General features: G+C 40.5%; 2 protein-coding genes across 2 annotated transcripts in view; both read left to right on the top strand.

Annotated features, from left to right (window-relative positions):
* LOC127528918 (uncharacterized) overlaps positions 1–21,372 on the top strand; it is a 469,030-nt gene that overhangs the window by 10,205 nt on the left and 437,453 nt on the right. The window lies entirely within an intron of this gene.
* ubr3 (ubiquitin protein ligase E3 component n-recognin 3) overlaps positions 780–21,372 on the top strand; it is a 279,977-nt gene continuing 259,384 nt past the window's right edge. Inside the window, 3 exon segments of the mRNA XM_051930608.1 lie at positions 780–1,196; positions 1,198–1,442; positions 17,198–17,337. Coding sequence (XP_051786568.1) covers positions 1,011–1,196; positions 1,198–1,442; positions 17,198–17,337 — 571 coding nt within the window. The 5' untranslated portion in view covers positions 780–1,010.

Below are 21,372 nucleotides of genomic sequence, written 5' to 3'. Positions count from 1 at the left end.
TCTGAAGCCTCAACCTCATTCAGCGACCTGAGACACTATGAGGTCCATAAAATGACGCTCCTGTCGTCTCGTTAGACCCCGCCCACTCTCCAGCTAAGTCAGACGTTATCAACCACAGAACTAAATATTTACTTAAACATGACGATATGATATGGTGTTTTACAGGTCGTACAATTCAAAAACTACATACTTTTGTGTTGTAAAATTAACATTTAAAAGTACGATTTACAGTGTTTATTCTAAATGTAAATTAACATGTTACTTGCTGTTGTATTATTACCTGAAATAAGAAAATGTCTAACTTTATTAGATTACATAAAACTATTTTTCCATGGGGAAATTCAAAAATAAATAAAGGTAAAAAAACCCAGATAAAGGTAGATTTCTTTGTCGAGAATAGTATCGTATAGGAATGGTGATTGAAAGTTTACGCAAGGAAAACTTTGACATAAACGGGCAAAAGTTTTCCATCCTTCCAAAAAGAATGCTGGCCCTTGTTTAATAAGCTTCTCTTCGCTGAGGTGCACGGATCTGTCCATAGGCTAAAAACTGTCCTTGCTGCAGCTGGATACTTCTCATCCGTTCTGGCACACCGCTTTCTAGATGCCCATCAGTAGCCAGTAATCAAACCCAGTGTGCCTGCGTAATAACAGTCAGGAATTTGCTTTTCTGATATTCATTCAAAAGTACAATATCATGATATGCACCTGTGCACCGATGCCCAGAGACACTCACAAATGACAGACAGGAGAGTGAGAGGCGGGGTGTTAGTTACAGCCTTTAGTTCCCATATGCCGTGCTGGCTTATCTGGGTTAAAAACACGCGTAGATGTCAAGCGCATCTGACTGCGTTTGTACAGAATTCATAAGCGCGGCGAAACTGCACATAACCAACCCTCGAGTCTCTCGGCTGCTTGGCAACAGTTTCCTCCGCGCGCGATACCGCGAGAACAGCCGAGAACGCAACAAGACAACAAAAATAAATCCAGCGGACAACAACCTGGGAGTACATGATGGCGTCGCTGCTGCGCCGGGACAAGAAATCTACAGCTGCCCACCTGAAGGCCGAGCTGAATCGGCCGGATAACAGCGCGGGGCTACGCCAGCTTCAGGAGCTGCTCGACTGCTTGCTAAACCTGGAGAGGCCAGCTGGCGACAGCGAGGCCCTAGAATGGTGTCGGTGCCTATTGGCCGGTGGGGGACGGCTTCGAGGAATTCTGTAAGACGGTGCGCTCCTATGACAACGCCACCTTGTGCGGCTTGGTGTGGACAGCCAACTTCGTGGCGTACCGCTGCCGGACCTGCGGCATCTCCCCTTGCATGTCACTGTGCGCCGAGTGCTTTAATAATGGGGACCACACAGGCCACGACTTCAATATGTTCCGGAGTCAGGCTGGCGGGGCCTGCGACTGCGGGGACAGCAATGTCATGCGTGAAAGTGGGTAAGTGCTGCCGGGGGTCGAGCAAACTGTGCCCCTGATTGGCACTGTTTTGACAGGCGGCGGCTGCTTAGCAGGAAACAGTCGGAGGTGCCACTCCAATGACTCGGGGCCATCAAGAGAGCCACAGAGAACGCTTCAAGTTATTTATAACTCTTTCATCTGAGCTATATATAGCGCGTTCGTGACAAAAGCCTCAACGTAGCCAACCTTGGGCAATTTAGTTTTCCTCCCTTGTCCCATGTTGGTTTTTCTCTGCAGGGCGGTCGATCAGTTACAAAGGCTTAGGTGTAGTTCTCTGCATGCTTGACCCAGCCTACTACAATGCATCTGTCATTGTCATGCAGTGTAACTGCGAGCATTTTTAAAACGACTGGACGTATGAGTGGTCTTGAATATGACTGCAAAAATGTGCATATTCTGGCCGGACCCTCACACATCCTGCTTAAAGCAGAAAATACAGATACAGAAGCATAGATAGTTACAAAGTACCTGGAGTAGATAGGTTGATTCGCCTATAAAGAAGGAATGAAAATGTCACAAAGAATATTCGTACATAGTATACATTGGGAAGAGTTATAAGGAAAGATTTAAAAGAGTGTAATCGTTTAGGAGGTGACATATTTGAACAGTTTATAATTATGAAAGGAATTAGTACAGTGGATCCAGGCTGTTACTTAAAAATCCGTTCAGCAAGAACACAGAGAAACAGGAGGATGAGACGCGTATAGGATTCAAGTGGAAATCTTTTGTTCTTGGTGTAGAGGAACTGTCTGCAACTAAACATCAGCAAAACTAAGGAGCCGGTTATTGAGTTGCGCCAAAGAGCCTCAATGTTTGGTCACTATTCAGGGAGTGGATGAAAAGGTGGCCCACTCCTACAACTACTTGGGGGGGGGGGGGTCCACATCAATGAGAGGTTGGGCAGGTCTCAAAACACAGAGGAATTATAAGAAAGCATAGAGAAGGGTCTTTTTTTCTTTTCTTTTCGTAGCAGGCTCTGTTCATTTAATGTGGGTAGTGACATCCTTTACATGTTCTACAACTCTGTGATGGTCAGTGCGATTAAATTTTTTTTTTAATTTCACACTGTGGTTTTGCTGAGCTGGTAACATCACTTCAAGAGAGGCCAACCGAATCAACAAGCTTATTCAAAAGGCAGGCTCAGTTACAGGATGCACTCCGGGCTCCCTGGAGGTTGTAGCAAATAAGAGAATTAAAACATTCTGATGTGTGTTCATACTATAGTCTTAGCTATCTGTCCATCCATGGATACTTGTTAAGTGTAGATCTTGTGCAAACATTATGAGACTTTCTTCACAAAGACAACCGTAGAAACATGGAATAAGTTACCAGGTAGTGTGCTGGACTGTTGGACTTTAGGGACCTTCAAAACTCAACTTGATGTTAGTTTGGAGGAATTAAGTGGGTAGGATTTGCAAACTTTGTTGGACAGAATGGCCTGTTCTCATCAAATTTTTTCAAATTTCCACTGAGAGATCCAACAGGGAGAAATCGATTCAGTGGTAGGGAAGAGATATTTATCTATGTATATTAATCTCATATAAAGTTCCATCCGTTTTCTAACCAGCTTCTCTGGTTTAGGGTCACCTAGAGGCAGTGTCTGTGTCAGCTGCACTGGGTGGGATGCGTCACTCACTGATGCACATAGTTATTCAAGGTGTAAGAGTCTAATTCCTGGAACAGCCATGTTGTGTTGCCCGTGTAGGTAAAAGTAATGTTTTTTGTTTACAGTGGGATAGTCCATTACAAATTCATTGAACAGGGACAGTCAGTCAACCAGTAATGCTGCTTAGATAATTAGGTAGATCTTTATTTGGTTTTCTACAGAAACTTGTACACCTAAAATTAAAGGGTTGGTGTCTCTGTATATATGTATTTGTCTGGTTGGTATGACTTTGTCATTTCAGCAGATGGCGTATCACAGACTTTTTTTTTTTTTATAAAATGAAAAAATGCATTGCATTTGGGTTTCCAACAGATGGCACATCACAAACATTAACACCGCTTTTATGAATCCCATGCTAAATGGCATATAACAGATATGTATGGGTTGCATTTGTCATTTCAACAGATGTCACATCTCAAACATATGTAGTAATGCACTCTATATGAAAAAATGCATTGCATTTGGGTTTCCAACAGATGGCACATCACAAACATTAACACCGCTTTTATGAATCCCATGCCAAATGGCATATAACAGATATTTATGGGTTGCATTTGTCATTTCAACAGATGTCGCATCTCAAACATATGTAGTAATGCACTCTATTACTACACACTAGCTACAGTAGCAGGTAATTGTAAATACATTTTAATTATTCTATCTCTTGCCCTAAGTATACCTTTCTTAGCCTTTCCTCTGTATACTTCACCATTTCTCCATCTCTCGAGCGTGTTCATGTAAAGCTGACTTCTCAGACTCTGTTATTATTTTTGAGATGCCTTTCTCACCTCCTGTCTGGTTTGGTACTTGCTGTCTTTAAAGCTGACACTGTCTGTTTGCTTCATATGCCTTTACTCCTCCTCGTGTGTCTCACACTCACACTTCTGTCTTATGCCATCCATCACCAAAGCCAAACTGACCAATCCCACGAAAGACAAACTGAACAATTTGATTGCTCTGTGGGACTGCACACACAGATCTTAGTGTTTTATTATATAGTAGATGTTTGTTACGTGCCATCTGTTGGAATGAGCAATGCAATGTTTTTTTTTATTACAAAATACAATAGGGGTGGTGCAGTGGTCGCTCTGCTGCCTTGCAGTTAGGAGACCCGGATTTGCTTGGAGTTTGCATGTTCTCCCCATGTCTGTGTGGGTTTCCTCCGGGCACTCCAGTTTCCTCCTACAGTCCAAAGACATGCAGGTTAGGTGCATTGGCGATTCTAAATTGTCCCTAGTGTGTGCTTGGGGTGTGTGCGTGTATGTGTGTATGCGCCCTGCGGTGGGCTGGTGCCCTGCTCGAGGTTTGTTTCCTTGTGCCCTATGTTGGCTGGGATTGGCTCCAGCAGACCCCCATGACCCTGTAGTTGGGATATAGCGGGTTGGATAATGGATGGCGTCTTAGACTAGTAGCACAGCTCGTTAAATAAAGACATGGTATGTGTGTGTGTGTCTATAAATTTATTTATCTATGCCGTGAACATACACCACAATAACTTAAAAAGGAGGAACATTAAAAAGAAAGAAAACTTCTGACTTGGCAGTTACGGTGTCAGTGAGGCATTTTGCTGGCGTATTGGGGCATATTGATGTTGGTATGAAGACTACCATAGACTCGTCCACCTCTGTATCTCCGAGCTTACCACTTAACAGGGACGGCTGGGTGTGATTGAAGACAGCGGAAAAATGTAAATAAATAAATAAATAAATAAAACATGATCCTCACAATGTTGCCAGTTTTGTCCAAGTGAGAATAAGCCTTGAGGAGTAGATAAATAATTACATCATCCACTCTGATCTTTGTCCGATAGGCAAGCTGCAGTATTTAGAAGTGTTGAAAAGCTTATGGGATTCTGTTCAAAGGTAGAAGACCTGAACTGACTAGTGGATTATCCATTTTGACAATGCTTCAAGTCATGATGCACTTAGTGTTCACAACTTCCAGGCTAAGAAATCGGTTACCAAATTGGATCATTCACCTATTCACCTGACTTAGCATCTTTGAGATATCTGAGTCTTCCTAAAAATAAAAAGTGCCATAAAAGGGCAAAGATTTTTCAGACATTTCTGACATCTAGCATAACTTCACAAAGGAACTCAAGGGTAGTCTAGAAAAGGCCATGTTTCCAGCCATGACAACATCATCTACCTAAATGGATTGCTGTGGAAGGAGATTACTTCAAAGGTGACAGTAGCCACTCGTGGACAGATCTGCGCTCTTTTTTTTTTTTTTTTTCTACATATTTATTCTGGGAATTAAACTGTCACGCCTCATACACTGGGAGCCAGTGTAGTGTTGCCGGTTAGGCAACCTGCAGAAAAACATAATGTAGACATGTTAGAAATACAGGAATTCAACAAACTGTTTTAGGTGCATACTCAAGCCCAGGATTCTTACTTTTCATGTTCATAAATGTAAAACGTCTGATTCTTAATATTATTTATATATCATTAATATTATTTATATATCACTGACAAAATAATTAGGAGCATCCATACACCTGCTTATCTATGTAATTATCTAATCTGCCAATCATGTGGCAGCAGCACAGTGCATAACATCATGCAGATTGATTCAAGTGAAGTGACTTTATTGTCATACCATCCATACACCATACTGCAGCATAGAGTAGCATGAAATTATGTTCCTCAGGACCGTGCTGTAACATACACAAGCACAAGACAAGTGCAAGACAGGTCAAGAGCTTTACTGTACTCCATCCATTATCCAAACCACTGAATCCGAACACAGGGTCATGGGGGTCTGCTGGAGCCAATCCCAGCCAACACAGGGCACAAGGCAGGAACCAATCCCGGGCAGGGTGCCAACCCACCACAGGACACACACAAACACACCCACACACCAAGCACACACTAGGGCCAATTTAGAATCGCCAATCCACCTAAACCGGAATGTCTTTGGACTGTGGGAGGAAACCCACGCAGACACGGGGAGAACATGCAAACTCCACGCAGGGAGGTCCCAGGAAGTGAAACCGGGTCCCCAGGTCTCCCAACTGCGAGGCAGCAGCGCTACCCACTGCGCCACCGTGCCGCCCTTTACTGTACTATAAATCGATAAAAAATAAATAATGGGATAAGTCAGTAGAAGTAATAAGTAAGTAATATAAGCCACTTATAATAAAAACAGTAGTAACAAGTATAACAAATGTAGTGAATGTAAATAAGCTGGTCAGAGCAGGCACAATGGAAGAATTCAGAGTCTGAACAGCCAAGCGATAAAAACCGTTTCAGAACCTGGCAAAACTGGTTTGGATGCCACAGTACCTTCTGTCAGATGGGAGTGGGACAAAGAGACCGTGAGAGATGTTTTAGTAGTCCTTCACAATGCTATAGGCTTTGCAGATGCAACTCTTTATAAAGATGTCATTAATGGAGAGCAGAAAGGTCCGAGAGATCTTTTCTGCTGTATGCAGTATCTGTTGTAGGATCTTATTAGTCAGAGCCACTGCAGTTCCTAAACCAGACAGTAGCCGCGTTTTCATTGCAGTTATGTGCAAAACAGAAGCAATACTTCTGAAAAGTTGACAAAACACAAATGTGAATTGTCTGTGTTTCTAATGAGTCATTTTATGCGAATAAAGTCTGTTTTATCACCTGAAATTAAAAATGCTGACTGATACGATGGGTGTTGGTTCTGTTATTTTAATTGCATCTACAATTGGCATGTTTGTTTTTAAATGGAGGCAACAAGAGCGAGCGAATGCAATAAAGGGAAGGCGAACTCCTTGTACTTTGCAGAAGCCACATATTAGGGATTTCTGTTACATCGTCCACAATGATTTTACTGAGGAGCTGTGGGTACAAAATTTTAGGATGAATAGCTCAACATTCATGGAATTATGCATTACAAAAGGCCTCCTTGTGTCCCCTGCCGTAGTATACATGAGGGAGCCAGGCCCAACGGAGATGTGCCTAGGCATCACGCTTTATAAACTGCCTACCTGTGTGGAGTACGGGGTTATTGGTAATACTTGTAGTGTGAGCTAAACCACCGTTCATTTGTGTGTGTATGAGTTGTGTCAGGCAGTATGCTCCAAAATGAAGCAATACATCACTTTACCTGATGTGGAAGAGGCACGGCATTTTTCAAAGCGCAATTACAAGGTACACAAAATACCTCAGGTGTATGGTGCAATCGACAGCTCACATATACTTACTCATGCATCAAGTAATGGGTATCGAGATTATGTTAACAGGAAAGGCTTGAACAACTGTTGTTTTGCAGGCTGTCATTGATGACAGATTATTGATCAGGGACACTTGTGTTGGGTCACCCAGTAGTACTTGTGATACCGCTGTATTCGTTACATCACATTTGCATTGTATTTGAAACTGTACGTCCTATTATGTGACCTAATGTTCTCATCGCAGTTCTGCAAATTATTGCTTTGTTGAATTCAAGCGAGCATATAAACTTTTTTTTTTGTTAATTTTGAGAGTATTTTTGAAATTCATTTTTTTCATTACCATTTTTTCTGTTATGCAGTTTCAAAATGTGTATTAAGGAAGTTAATGGAAATGTGGCTAGTGATGCAGCTGGTCAGATCTCTGTCAATGGTGCCTTGTAGTATGTGGTGAGAATGTGGGGGAGTTAGTCTTGTCTTCTTCAGTTGCTGACGGAAGTGAAGATACTGGTGAACCTTTTTGGCCATGGAGGTTGTGTTAATTGACCAAATTCAGTCTGCTGCCTTGTGTACACCAAGGAATTTGGTTCTGTTAACCAATTAAACCACAGTTCCCACGGTGTACAGTGGGTTGTGAACCTCATGGGCCTTCCTGAAGTCAACAATTGTCTCCTTTGTCTTAAAAGATAGATTATTGCATTTGCACTAGTCTGATAATCGTCTTCTCTCCATTCTGTGAACTGACTCAGTCCGAATGCTGATGAGACAGATCAGAAGCTTCAGTTAATGTTCACATCAAACACCTGAATGTGGAAAAAATGTGATTGAAGTGATTTTGATAGTGGTATGATTGTTAGTTTCAGATGGGTTGGTTTGAGTATTTCTGTATCTGCTGATGTCATAGGATTTTTCACCCACAACAGTCTCTCTAGAGTTTACTCAGAATGGTATGAAAAACAAAAAGCATCCAGTGAGCGTCAGCTTTGCAGAATGTCAGAGTAGAATGGCCAGACTGTTTTGAGCTGACAGAAAGTCTACAGTAACTTGGATAACCACTCTTTACAACAGTGGTGAGCAGAAAAGCATCTCAGAATGCACAACTTGAGGTGGATGGTCTACAACAGCAGAAGGCCACATCAGGTTCCACTCCAGTCAACCAGTAACAGAAAGATAACACTGCAGCTTGTATAGGATCTCCAAAACTGAACAGTTGAATACTGGAAAAACAAGTTGTTGTCTTATGAATCTTAATTCCTGCTGACGCTCACAGATTGTACAGTCAGAATTTGGTTTCAAAAGCATTAATTAATTAAACCAAACTGGCTTGTGTCAATATTTCAGGTTGGTGGCGAGGGTGTAATGGTGCAGGTAATGTTTTCTTGGCACACTTTTTGGGCATGTTAATACCAATCAATCATTGAATGAATGCTACAACTTATTGGAGGATTGTTGCTGACTATGCCCAAAGGTTACCCATTTTCTAATGGCTACTTTTTGCGGGAGAATGCACCATGTCATAAAGCAGAAGTTGTCTCAGGCTGGTTTCAAGAACATGACAACGTGTTCATTGTTCTTCAGTGTCCTTTCCAGTCCAGAATTGAATTGGAATAGAACACCTTTGGGAGAAAGTAGAATGGGAGATTCGAAGCATGACTGTGCAGCTGACAAATCTGCAGAAACTGCGTGATGCAAACATGGACCAGAATCTCAAAGGAATGTTTTAAATTTATTATGGAATCCATGCCATAAAGAACTGAGGCTCCTTTGAGTCAAATAAAGGTCCAATCCAGTAGGAGATAGATCTTTATTGTCTTTGTCACTTTTACAAAGGAACAACGAAATTGAAGGTGCAGTCGACTCAGTGTGAGGAATAAGAGTTAAAAAAAGACAAGAAGAGAGAAAATAATAACAAACCAAATAGTAATAAAAGTACTTTACAAAATATACAAATTGCACTTGTTGACTTAAGTCTATATTGCACATTGGGAGAATGATACGGAGCAGTTTTTATGCTGAGTTCAGGGCCATGATTGCTTTTGGATAAAAGCTGTTTTTAAGGAGGTTTCTCCTGGTTTTCATTGCTCTGTATCTCTTGCCCGATGGCAAAAGCTGTAAGAGGCAATGACCGGGATGTGATGAATCCTGTAAAATGTCTATTGCTTTTTTGTGGCATCGGGAGGTGTAGATTTGTTCCAGAGTGGGGAGGGTACAACCAATTGTTCTCTCTGCTGTCCTGACGACCCTGTGGAGCGCATTCTTTTCTGAGGAAAATGCAGCTGCCGTACCACACACACAGTCCGTACGTGAGTACACTCTCGATGGAACTGTGATAAAAAGCAAGGAGCAGATTTTTGAGGAGATGGTTCTTTCTGAGAATTCTCAGAAAATATAGTCTCGGCTGCACCTTCTTCAGCAGCTCCTTGGTGTTGGCGCTCCAGGTCAGGTCATCCTCCAGCTTAATGCCCAGAAACCTGAACACCGGGACCCTCTCCACACAGGCCCCGCCAATGATGAGTTTTGTTTTTTCTAAAGTCAATAACAAGCACCTTCGTTTTTGTGGTGTTGAGGAGCAGGTTATTGACTGTGCACCACTCTGACGGCCGCTCCATCTCGTCCCTGTATGCCAGCTCACCCTCCTTGCCCGAGATGAGTCTGACCACCGTTGTGTCATCCGCGAACTTTATAATCTTGTTGCTATGGTGAGTGGGGACACAGTCATATGTGTAGAGGGTGTAGAGGAGCGGGCAGAGCACACAACCCTGCGGCGTCCCGGAGTTGAGACTGAGAGCAGTGGATGTGTGGAGACCCAGCCTGACCCTCTGGGAGCGACCAGACAGGAAGTCCAGTATCCAATTGCAGGTGAGTGATGGAAGTCCCAGATTTGCCAGTTTGGACACCAGTCGTTGTGGGAGGATGGTGTTAAACGGCGAGCTGAAGTCTACAAAGAGCAGTCTGGCGTAACTCCCCTGCTGCTCCAGGTGGGTCAGGGCAGCATGAAGGTAGTATTGTGTTCAAAATAATTTGAGTAATGAGTGTAGTTGGCACTAAGGCAGACAAGATGACCCACTTGCCGAGGATGGTTGTTTGAAATCATACAAAGTGCCCAAAGACGCATACATGTTGTATGTAATAGTATTATGTTGTTGTTTTATATGCTTTTCCATGTTCACATGGGTTTTTGGATCCTAATGTTTCCAGCATTTCCCCAGACTGGTGCAGTTTAACTCGTCATAGGGTTATTGTTATACACTGAGTTATGTGGCAATTTTTGAATTGCTCCTATGTTGGTTTGTACGTGAGTGACACCTGCAATGGACTGTTTGCCGCTTTGAGCCCAGTCCTGCCATCTGTGATCCTAAATTGGGTTAATCAAGTTTGAGAATGCTATCTTACATGGAGGTTAGCACTGCTGCAGAGTTAGAGGGATTTGGGTTCAGTTTTGGAGCAGCTCACTGAAAACTCTAAACTCCACAATGCTTGTATATTTACACATTTGAAATAGTTTTCTCCAGTCTTGTAAACAAAGTATTTATTATTAATAATAATTATAGTAGTAGTAGTATTGAATGTTTGAAGCTTTCAAGATCAATTGTTGACATACTTGTTTGTTCTATCTTTCAACAATTAGAGCACAGTGAGTCAGAGGCGGGAATGAAACAAGACACTAGTGTGATGTAATGACTAAAGTTAAACTTTAAAAACAAAGTGCATAAAAAGTGCAAATTTATTGTAATATTTACAGAATGATATACATAGAAATGGGGGGACAGACCTTTAAAGACCAACTTATTCAGTACACTTATCTAACAGTAAACTGGCCTCCAATTAGTAATACTCCGAATATCCTGAACTTATCAAACCTTTACCCCAACAAGATATAGAAAATATACAGCAGCAGTTTGACTCAAGTGCCCAGCCATTATTTTACAATAGCTGGTAGTGAAGGTCTAATTAAAAAAGTCTTGTTTCATTAGTCCACAGTTTGAATTTTAGTGATTGGAGACACCACTGTAGTAGACTGAAATCACTGCCTTATTCCTTAACCTTAAATGGGAGAGAAATGATAAACAGGGAGAAATATGTTTTGACTATGAATTTAATAAGTAGAATTTGTTGGCTCACTTTCAGTCTTCAAGATAATGGCTTGCAGTTCTGTTCTGAATTCAGAGAAGTCTATATTTAGAGAGTACATGTGGCTAAGGAAGTGGTCATGAAAATCAGCCATTGCTAAAATGTCATCCTATCCATGTACACTTAGTTTACATGATTGATATTAAGAAAAAGTAAAACTGAACATAATTTAAAGGCTGACCCGCAGTGAGACAACTTCTTTTATGAAGGAGGAGGTGCATGTCACAAGCATCAAGGGTTTTTCACTGTAGTTCCTTGACAGTGTAAAACTTTTTTGTTTTTTGTAAGATTGCATACTGTTGCATATAGAGTTATCAGGTGGAGGTTTAGAGTGTCTTTGGAAGTTAGAGAGGCTGTTATGAAAGTTGCAGAAAGGATTGGTGTGGAATTCATCCAGTGTGGCAAAACAGGATTCAGTGGAGATGTGTGTTTAATGGAGGTGATGGGAACTGAGCCAAACTGAACTATAGCCTGAACTTGCAAGGGCATGCTGACTAATCATGGACTAACATGCTTAAAGTACAGTATGTAGAGCATGTAACACAACTGAGTTTATTTTGTAATTCTACTCGAGTCATATAAGCTACTAGCAAAATACCTGCGCTTCGCAGCGGAGAAGTAGTGTGTTAAAGAGGTTATGAAAAAATAAGGAAACATTTTAAAAATAACGTAGCATGATTGTCAATGTAATTGTGTTGTCATTGTTATGAGTGTTGCTGTGTTTTATATATATAAAATACAGACACACACATATAAACATATATATACATATACATATACACATATATATACATATCTACATATATATATATATATATATATATATATATATATATACACATCCACATATCAACATATATATATACACATATATACACACACACGCTTTATGGGTGATGATTGTTTTACTCTTTTTATCTTTATTTTATTTTATTGTAGAATCAACTCCTATCTGCGCACAGCAGGGCAGCCGTGGGCGGGTGCGTATGGTGTATTCACTCCATGTTATCGTGCATTGCGCTGTCAGTGGTATTTTGATAAAAGAATTTGAACAACATATAAGAAGCGTATAAATTATTAAACAGTAAAACATTAACATTTAAGAAGTAAAGTTACATTAAGTACTACTGCAGTGCCTTCGGGTATACCTCATTTTTTGTTTGCCCATTACATGCTTAAATGTATACATTTTTTGGTGCACCTACCCGAGAACACGCGACATATAACCGAGCGTGGGAGAAGCATGGATTTTAAAGACGCGTTGAGTTCATCTGCTGGTCTCCCTCGTGGAATAACTGGTAATGTTTGACTAAAATCTACAGCGAGTAAAACGACATTACGTCCTATTTTTTTTTTTACGATCTCTGAGATGTTGCTTTTTTCGGTTCAAGGCTTCATAAGCTCTTTTATGTTGTATGGTGTACTTATCCCAAACCATCATCTTTGAATGTTGCAAGACTTTCGCCTTGTATGTAGATCGGGGTAATTACATTCATTGCATTCCTAGTCTGAATCACAATCTGATTGTATGGGTGGTTACCTGGCACTGTAGGGTTGCCACCCGTCCTTTAAAATACGGAATCGTGCCGCGTTTGAGAATGAAGTTGCGCGTCCCGTTTTGAATCAATACTGGACGGGATTTATCCCGTATTTTTTTTATCATTTTTTTTTTAAAGCAGCGTCTCATGCAAATCATCCCACACGCATTTTATGAAGATGCCTCCTTTCGTACTTTTGATTAGGTAATACTTGATGTCATCGTTAGTTTGATTGGTGTTTTTAACTGTCCAGTGAGGAGGGCGTGTCTTTTAAGTACAGTCTGCAAAGTGTTGGCACTGAGATGTGGCGTCAGCGCCATAGTTGAAGCCCCTAACGTTGCGGTCAGCAAGTCGGCTAACATTCGCCATGTGCCGTCTTTCAGTTGCGAGAAGCAGATCATAGAATGGTTGAAACTGTTGCCCCTAACGTTGCGCCACGGCGTGTGGTTCGTTTATACCTCGTGTCTTCTCATTAAACTTTTATCTTGCGAATATGTTATTGCAATCCGCAGCGGGAGCGTTTCTATAAACTTAATTTAAACTTAAGTTTTACACCGTGCTTTGTTTCCCTTATGAACATGCTTGTATGCTTAACTCGCTCCATTCTCAATTGTTTAATTTTTTGCTCTTCGCTGTTTGCGGCTGTTCCTCCATTTCCCCCTACTTCGTTCTTTTATCTCGCGAATATGTTATTGCAATCCTTAACGGGAGCGTTTCAATAAACTGATTGAAAATAGTTTTGCATTTACCTTTTTAGTAAAAGGCGAGCTTTTAAGCCTGACAAATCACCCCGTAAATGCACACGTTTAATTGGACATGTGTTAATATGTATGGTTACACAGTATTAAAAGACAGTGAACAACGTCAGTTACCTTTCTTCCCGCGTTTGATAAAAGGTGAGCTTTTAAGCCTGAGAAATCACCCCGTAAATGCACACGTTTAATTGCACATGTGTTAATATGTATGCTTACACAGTATTAAAAGACAGTCAAAAATTAACGTCATTTACCTTCGTTCCCACGTGTGACTCGTGCTGTAAATGTCTTCCTTGTTTTTAGTTCACGTGATTACGTAGGAGGCGCGATGACGCGATACGTGACTCCGCCTCCTCCATTACAGTGTATGGACAAAAAATATGTTCCAGTTATGACCATTACGCTTTGAATTTCGAAATGAAACCTGCCTAACTTTTGTAAGTAAGCTGTAAGGAATGAGCCTGCCAAATTTCAGCCTTCCACCTACACGGGAAGTTGGAAAATTAGTGATGAGTGAGTCAGTCAGTCAGTGAGTGAGTGAGTGAGTGAGTGAGTGAGTGAGTCAGTGAGGGCTTTGCCTTTTATTAGTATAGATTAGTGCTCTGTAGGCCTTATAACCATCAGTGACAGCAAGACAAAGAGAAGAATACTAACAGCAAACAAACTCCACACCAGTTCTAAATGTGACTGACAGCTGAGTGTAGGAGAAAACTGTACAAGACTCTGAAATATTGGGGTCTATTCGAGATCCCAGTTTATAAGCAGGCAATGAAATTGTAATTCCACCATAGGATTGTATGTAAATACAATTAATCCGTTCCAGACTGTACGAATTGTATGTAAATAAATATATAATTTTTTTTAAGATTTTTAAACACAAAAATAGTTAATTATACCATAGAATGCACCATATAATGCACAGTGTAATAGTAAACTAAATGTAAAAACATTGAATAACACTGAGAAAACCTTGAACAACAGAGAAAACTAACATTGCAAGAGTTCACGCTACACCCTTATGAACCGCTCACTGTAAACACTTTTTTTAATGAGTTTTAAGCACAGGGAAAAAATTAATATTTGAAAAATCCTTAATTTATACAAAAACTAACTATAAACAACCAAGAAAACTAACCTTGCATGAGTCGGGTTCTGGTATGAAGGAAGTGAGCAGGAAGCTGGGTGGAGAGGAGATTACAGTTTTGAGGTAAAGACCCTCTGTGCGATGCATGTCTGACCGAGAACAATGTACTGTACAGGGAGAGACTGAACATGTGTGTAAATCACCGGCGCATACAAATCGGAAGGGAAACGAAATAGAGCACAAAGAGTTTAATGCACAGGGAGAGACTGAACGTGTGCGGAAATCATCGGCGCGTATGAACCGGAAGGGAAACTGGCTTCTTCGTCACCTGAGTGTGTGGTCGTGAACAGATGCAAAAGTTTGACGAACTTTTATGTTGTAACCTGATTTGTACGTGTTCCGAGACGTTCGTGATCTGAGGTTCCACTGTACTCTTCCTCCACACGCTTGCTTGACATAAGCTAGAATTTACAAAAACAGAAGTTTAAAATATTCTTTCTTGTGTAGAGTTTGCACAGTTTCCTTAAGGTATTTATTTCAGTTTCCTTCCCACATCATGGTTGAGGCCTCAGTCAAAAATACTGTGTGCAGTTTTGTTCTCCATATTACAAAAATACATAGTACAGTAATCCCTCCTCCATCGCGGGGGTTGCGTTCCAGAACCCCCCGCGAAAGGTGAAAATCCGCGAAGTAGAAACCATATGTTCATATGGTTATTTTTATATATTTTAAGCCCTTATAAACTCTCCCACACTATTATAAACATTTCCCGCACAATTATACAGTATAAACCCTTTGTATTCTCTTAGATATTAGGTAAGATTAGTTGAAATTATGTATGTAAACTCAGTTTATATACAGTAAAACCTAAATATTATTTTAAAGATATCGAGTGTCTCCAATATCACATATGTTACAGCCATTATGACAGACAGGCCACCAGCAATAAATACGTACAATGCAAGAAAAATTTGTATACAGTAAAATGTGTGTACAGTGACACTAAACTATGTACATGTAATAAGTACTGTACATAGATAATTAATTATGGTTACTCACCAACAATGACACGACGACTTGTTCGATAACGATGAGTTTAATTTTACTGCACAACAAAGGAGAGCGTTACAGCTCTTCTAAAGGAGCCTCTTCAGGCGACAGTGTAGCACCGCCGTTGTTCTTCTTCCAGCACTCTTCAATCCAAATCCCTAAAGCAGATTCCATCCAGACTACTGCCTTATCACGTCCACTTGTAACTAGTTTTGTGCCCTGGTTAAAGGACACTGCGGCTGTAGATCTTATATGCTTTTCCTCCTTTTTAAATAAAAAGAATCGTGGACTCATTGATGCCGTAATGGTGTCCTGCAGCGGTGTAGCTGTTCCCTTCCTTCAACATATCCAAAACTTTTACCTTTTCTGCAATCATTTGCATCTTCTGTTGGCACTTGGACACGACCCCTGAAGCAGAAGCAGTAGCAGGAGCACGTTAATGCTGAATGAGTGAGATGAGACTTCCTGGTTAATGCAGCACTCCGTCGCTGAGCCAATCAGCAGCACACAGGAACTTAACTGCGTGCTCTGATTGGGTAGCTTCTCAGCCATCCGCCAATAGCATCTCTTGTATGAAATCAATAGGGCAAACCAACTGAGGAAGCTAGTACCATAAGTAAAAAGACCCATTGTCCGCAGAAACCCGCGAAGCAGTGAAAAATCCGCGTTATATATTTAGATATGCTTACATATAAAATCCGCGATAGAGTGAAGCCGCGAAAGTCAAAGCGCGATATAGCGAGGGATTACTGTAGTGCTAGAGGACATCTGGAGAAGTGCGACTAGGCTGGTTCTGGTACTGTGAGTTATGAATTGTATGGATAGGCTGAACCTCTTCAGTTTAAACAAACAGAGCAAAAGAGATTATTTTTTGGCAAGTCTAAAGTGACCCTGTCTGTATGCTTTAGTGAGCCTTGAGATAGACTAGTATCCTGTCCAGGGTTATTTTTTTAGTCTTCAACAAAAACCTACTCCGATAAGCTCCAGCCCTCAGGACTTGGAATTGTATTAAGCAGATTTCAGATTGTTTTGATGTGTTTTGTAATTTTATTATTTATTACTTAAGAAGAAAGTTTCCTTAAGAGATTGATACCCAATTATCTAATTAGAATGGTGAGGAATTTGGCAGTTTGAACAGCCTGACATAAAATATTTCTTTATCTCTCAATTGTTGAATTGTTTGTAATGAAAATTGCTTATAACACATGTATCCTTTAAGCATACAGTTATGTTTCTCTTCTCTGTTAAATTTTCACTTTAACTAATTCCTTTCCTTGGTTGTAACTTCCTTTGACCGAGTTTTTGTAATTTTGCAATTAACATAATGAAAATTTTCTTTTTTTCCCCCTTTTTTCTGCTTTAGGTTTTGTAAACGACATCGATCTAAAACTGGAGCGAATGTTCCCTTAGTTCCTAAAGAGCTGCTGACGATGTCTGAGATGATTCTTCCCAGATTCATCATCAGTATCATTCAATATTTGAGAGATGGCTACATGGAACCAGGTAGGAATTTGTAGAATTGTTAGAACTCTATCATGATACAGGTTTTGATTGAATATTTAGTTTTTTTGGTTCACACTTCTTCATTTAAAGTTTGTGTTTGGACAATGGTCACCTTGTTTTCTTGGTCTCATTTGTTGAAATTTCAACTTAAGAGCTTTTCTCTTCCCATGACCTGCTTGTTGGACTGTGTTTGAAGCGCTGTTCTTAATAAAGATTTTTTTAACCGCATAAAAGATACATTAACTACTTTCCATGTTAAAATGGTCCTGGTAATTGAAAGGACAGGACCAGAATATCACACATCTTATGTCATTGCATAGTTAGTTTTGATTAAAAAAAAAATTATTATTTCACACTGATGTGCCTAGTGTAGGGCAGTTATTATTAATGCTGCCTCATGGAGTCTTTGTCCTTGGGTCAAATTCTGGCCCAGCCACATTTGTGTGGTGCTTGCAAGTTCTCCTTGTTGTCTGTGTGGAGTTTCATGAGTACTGTTATTTTTTTATTTCCCTTCCACATGCCTAAGAATGTACATTTTGGGTTAACTGCTGTCTCTGAATTGGCCAGGAGTGATTTAGTGTGCCCTGCTGTGCTTTCATTTGTAGACTGGAGACTGCTTGCACCTGATGCTTCTGAGATAGCCACTGGCTCACTTGACTCAGAACTGGATTAAGGGGGCGGGGTTTACAATAAATGGACTTGTGTACCTGTGTTTCAAGTTCATTTATTAGTGTCCCTACATATCCTGTAGGTATGTACAGTATATGGAAAGTACCATTTTGGAGTCTACATTTTGACTTAAGAATCCCTGAACGTGATTTGACCACTAGGATTTGAGTCCTTGGATGTGATGATTTGAAAACAAATCATTGGGTCTGAATAAAACTTGACTCAAATTTCTGCAGAGAGAACTGTGTATTCTGTGTGTATTCAGTGTGTGTGTGTGTGTGTGTGTGTGTGTGTGTGTGTGTGTGTGTGTGTGTGTGTGTGTGAATATTTACAAATCTAATTAGAATCAGAATCAGATTTATTGGCCAAGTATGCATGCATACAAGGAACTTGACTCCAGATTTGGTGACTCTCAAATTATAAGTTAGATAATCAACATACACACAACAGTTAGTCATATACCTGAGATAAACAAAAAAACAAAACACAAGACAGAGAATGTAAATATATGCATGCAAAGTGCAAGAAATGCTGAAATAAACACTGAAAAAAAAACAAAACAAAATGTATTAACAATATTTGAACAGTATTGCAAGACACTGGGAAGCCTGGGGGAATGAAACTAACCATTTGTGAGCTTGATAGCCTCTGGGGAAAAACTGTTCTTATATCTATTTGTTTTGGCATATATATTAATCTATAACGCTTGGCCAATGGAAGAAGTTCAGAAAGGTTTTGGCCTGGGTGTGAGGGGTCAGTAGTGATTTTCCTAGCCCATTTCATGATTGTGGAATAATATTGGGGCAGACTGGCACCAATGATATTTTCAGCAGACCTAATTATCGATGTAGTCTGCTTTTGTCATGTTTAGTCACTGATCCAAACCACACTGTTATAGATGAGCTGAGAACAGACTTATTGACTGCTGTGTAAAACTGAATCAGCTGCTCCTGTGGAAGGTTGAACGTCCTCAGCTGTCACAGGAAGTACATTCAATGTTGTGCCCTTTTTATGATGGATCCTGCATTGCAATGCACTCCCAGTTCAAGTCCTGGGAGATTATTCATCTCAGAAATGTGTAGGATTTCACAACTTTCACAGCAGTATTAAGTATGGAGATGGGGATAATATTGTGGGACCTCTCCTAAACTCCACTGTCATCTCCACAGTTTTGAGAGTATTTAGCTCCAGATTGTTACGACTACACCAAAGGGCCAGCTGCTCAACCTCCCGTCTGTATTCCCGATGAGCCCAATGATAGTTGTGTTGTCCACATATTTTAGAAGTTTGATAAAGGGGTCCTTAGAGATGTAGACAGAGAAGAACAGTAGGGAGAGCATACATCTCTTGAGGGCTCCCATGTTGATTGTATGATAGGTAGATGTGAGTTTCACCCGCTGTTTCCTATTGGTCAGGAAATTGATGATCCATTGACAGGTGGAGGCAGAGATGGAAAGCTGGGTGAGTTTTGAGTGGAGGAGGTCTGGGATTATTATGTTGAAAGCAGGGATGAAGTCCACAAACAGAATTCTTGCATATGTCCCTGGGTTGTCAAGCTGTTGCAGGATGTGGTACAGACTTATCTTGACTGCATCATCCACTGACCTGTTCTCTTGGTAAGCAAACTGAAGGGGGTCCAACAAGGGAGCTGTGATGCTCTTCAAGTGAGCTAACACCAGTCCCTTAAAGGTCTTCATGACCATAGATGTCAAAGCAATAGGCCTGTAATCGTTCAATTCTGTTATACTGGATTTTTTGGGGACTGGAGCCTGTGCTGACTAAACTGGGTGCAGTCAGTAAACCTCCCCGGAGAGGGCACCAGTCCATGTGGAGGTCTACTGAAACATATATCCATGTCTAGAGTGGCATGGAATTACCAGTTAACCTGTGTCTCTCAGATTGCTGGAGCAAAATGAGGAGTATCTGGAGGAAAACCAATTCCAACACAGGGACGACTGGCAAACTCTGCTTAAGTAATGACCAGGGAATGTTTTATTGGTAAAGTCTCAGATTTGTACAAGGAACCTTGTACTGAAAATATCAGTTGTTTAATTTTGTACTTGATATTGTAGAATTTTTTTCACTCATTATTACACAGTAATACTATAGGACTTTTGTGCTGACAGATATAGAATCGTTGGATGAATATAAGCCCTTTAGAGTTTATTACAGTGACATACTGTATACAGTTTGGTCCATAAATATTTGGACGGAGACAACTTTTTTCTAATTTCGGTTCTGTACATTACCACAATGAATTTTAAATGAAACAACTCAGATGCAGTTGAAGTGCAGACTTTCAGCTTTAATTCAGTGGGGTGAACAAAACGATTGCATAAAAATGTGAGGCAACTAAAGCATTTTTTTAACACAATCCCTTCATTTCAGGGGCTCAAAAGTAATTGGACAAATTATATAACTGGAAATTAAATGTTCACTTCAAATACTTGGTTGAAAACCCTTTGCTGGCAATGACAGCCTGAAGTCTTGAACTCATGGACATCACCAGGGGCCTCATGTATAAACGGTGCGTACGCACAGAAATGTTGCGTAAGAACGTTTCCACATTCAAATCGCGATGTATAAAACCTGTACTTGGCGTAAAGCCAAGTACCTCATACCCTGTCGTACGCAAGTTCTCCGTTAGGTTTTGCAGACTGGCGGCACCCAGCTTCAAAGCAGTGCTACAGTTCCTGTGTGGTTACCCTTTCTTAGATCCACATCCATGACGGCGGCTCAAGTGCTCCTTGTAGAACTGTTTGTACTTGCAAGTTACCGTGAAGTAATTGTACTTATGATACAGTTATAATATTGCACAACCTGAGCCACTTTATAAAGCGCGTATTTACATATGATGACGATATCATTTTTAAGATGGAATGCAGCAAAATATGTTGATTATATTATACAGATAAAACTTTAACTACACGGTGCCGCAGCGCTAGCGAGCTTGAGCTTTGTTCAAGGTTTGTTCCTGCCTTGCACTGTTTTCATGCTGTGGCTGGCGCGACACTGGAAGGATAGATAGATAGAATAATTAAACATTATGAAGATATTTCGATGTTCCTTAAAAGTTTTGAAGAATCGGCGTTCTAAGCTTACAGATGGCTTAATGTCTATTACAGAGCTGATTGTGTGGTGATTGAGTATTTGGAGAAAGAAAAGTAAGGACAGGAATTGGGGGTTAGTACGTTTGAAAAAGACAGTACTTCTGTAATAAAGCATTTCATTGAAGGTCGCGCATGGCGCAGCAAGCATCTTGCTGTAAGACATGAACAATCACTGCACCACTGTGTTCCCATGTTTAATAACATGCTTTAACTCATATTATCATGAAAATTATATCACGTATACTTCGCAGTATTT

Source organism: Erpetoichthys calabaricus, chromosome 8, assembly GCF_900747795.2.
Source record: "Erpetoichthys calabaricus chromosome 8, fErpCal1.3, whole genome shotgun sequence".
Classification (NCBI taxonomy): domain Eukaryota; kingdom Metazoa; phylum Chordata; class Cladistia; order Polypteriformes; family Polypteridae; genus Erpetoichthys; species Erpetoichthys calabaricus.
The sequence above is the reverse complement of the archived record's forward strand: the minus strand, read 5'-3'. Positions and strand labels throughout refer to the sequence as shown.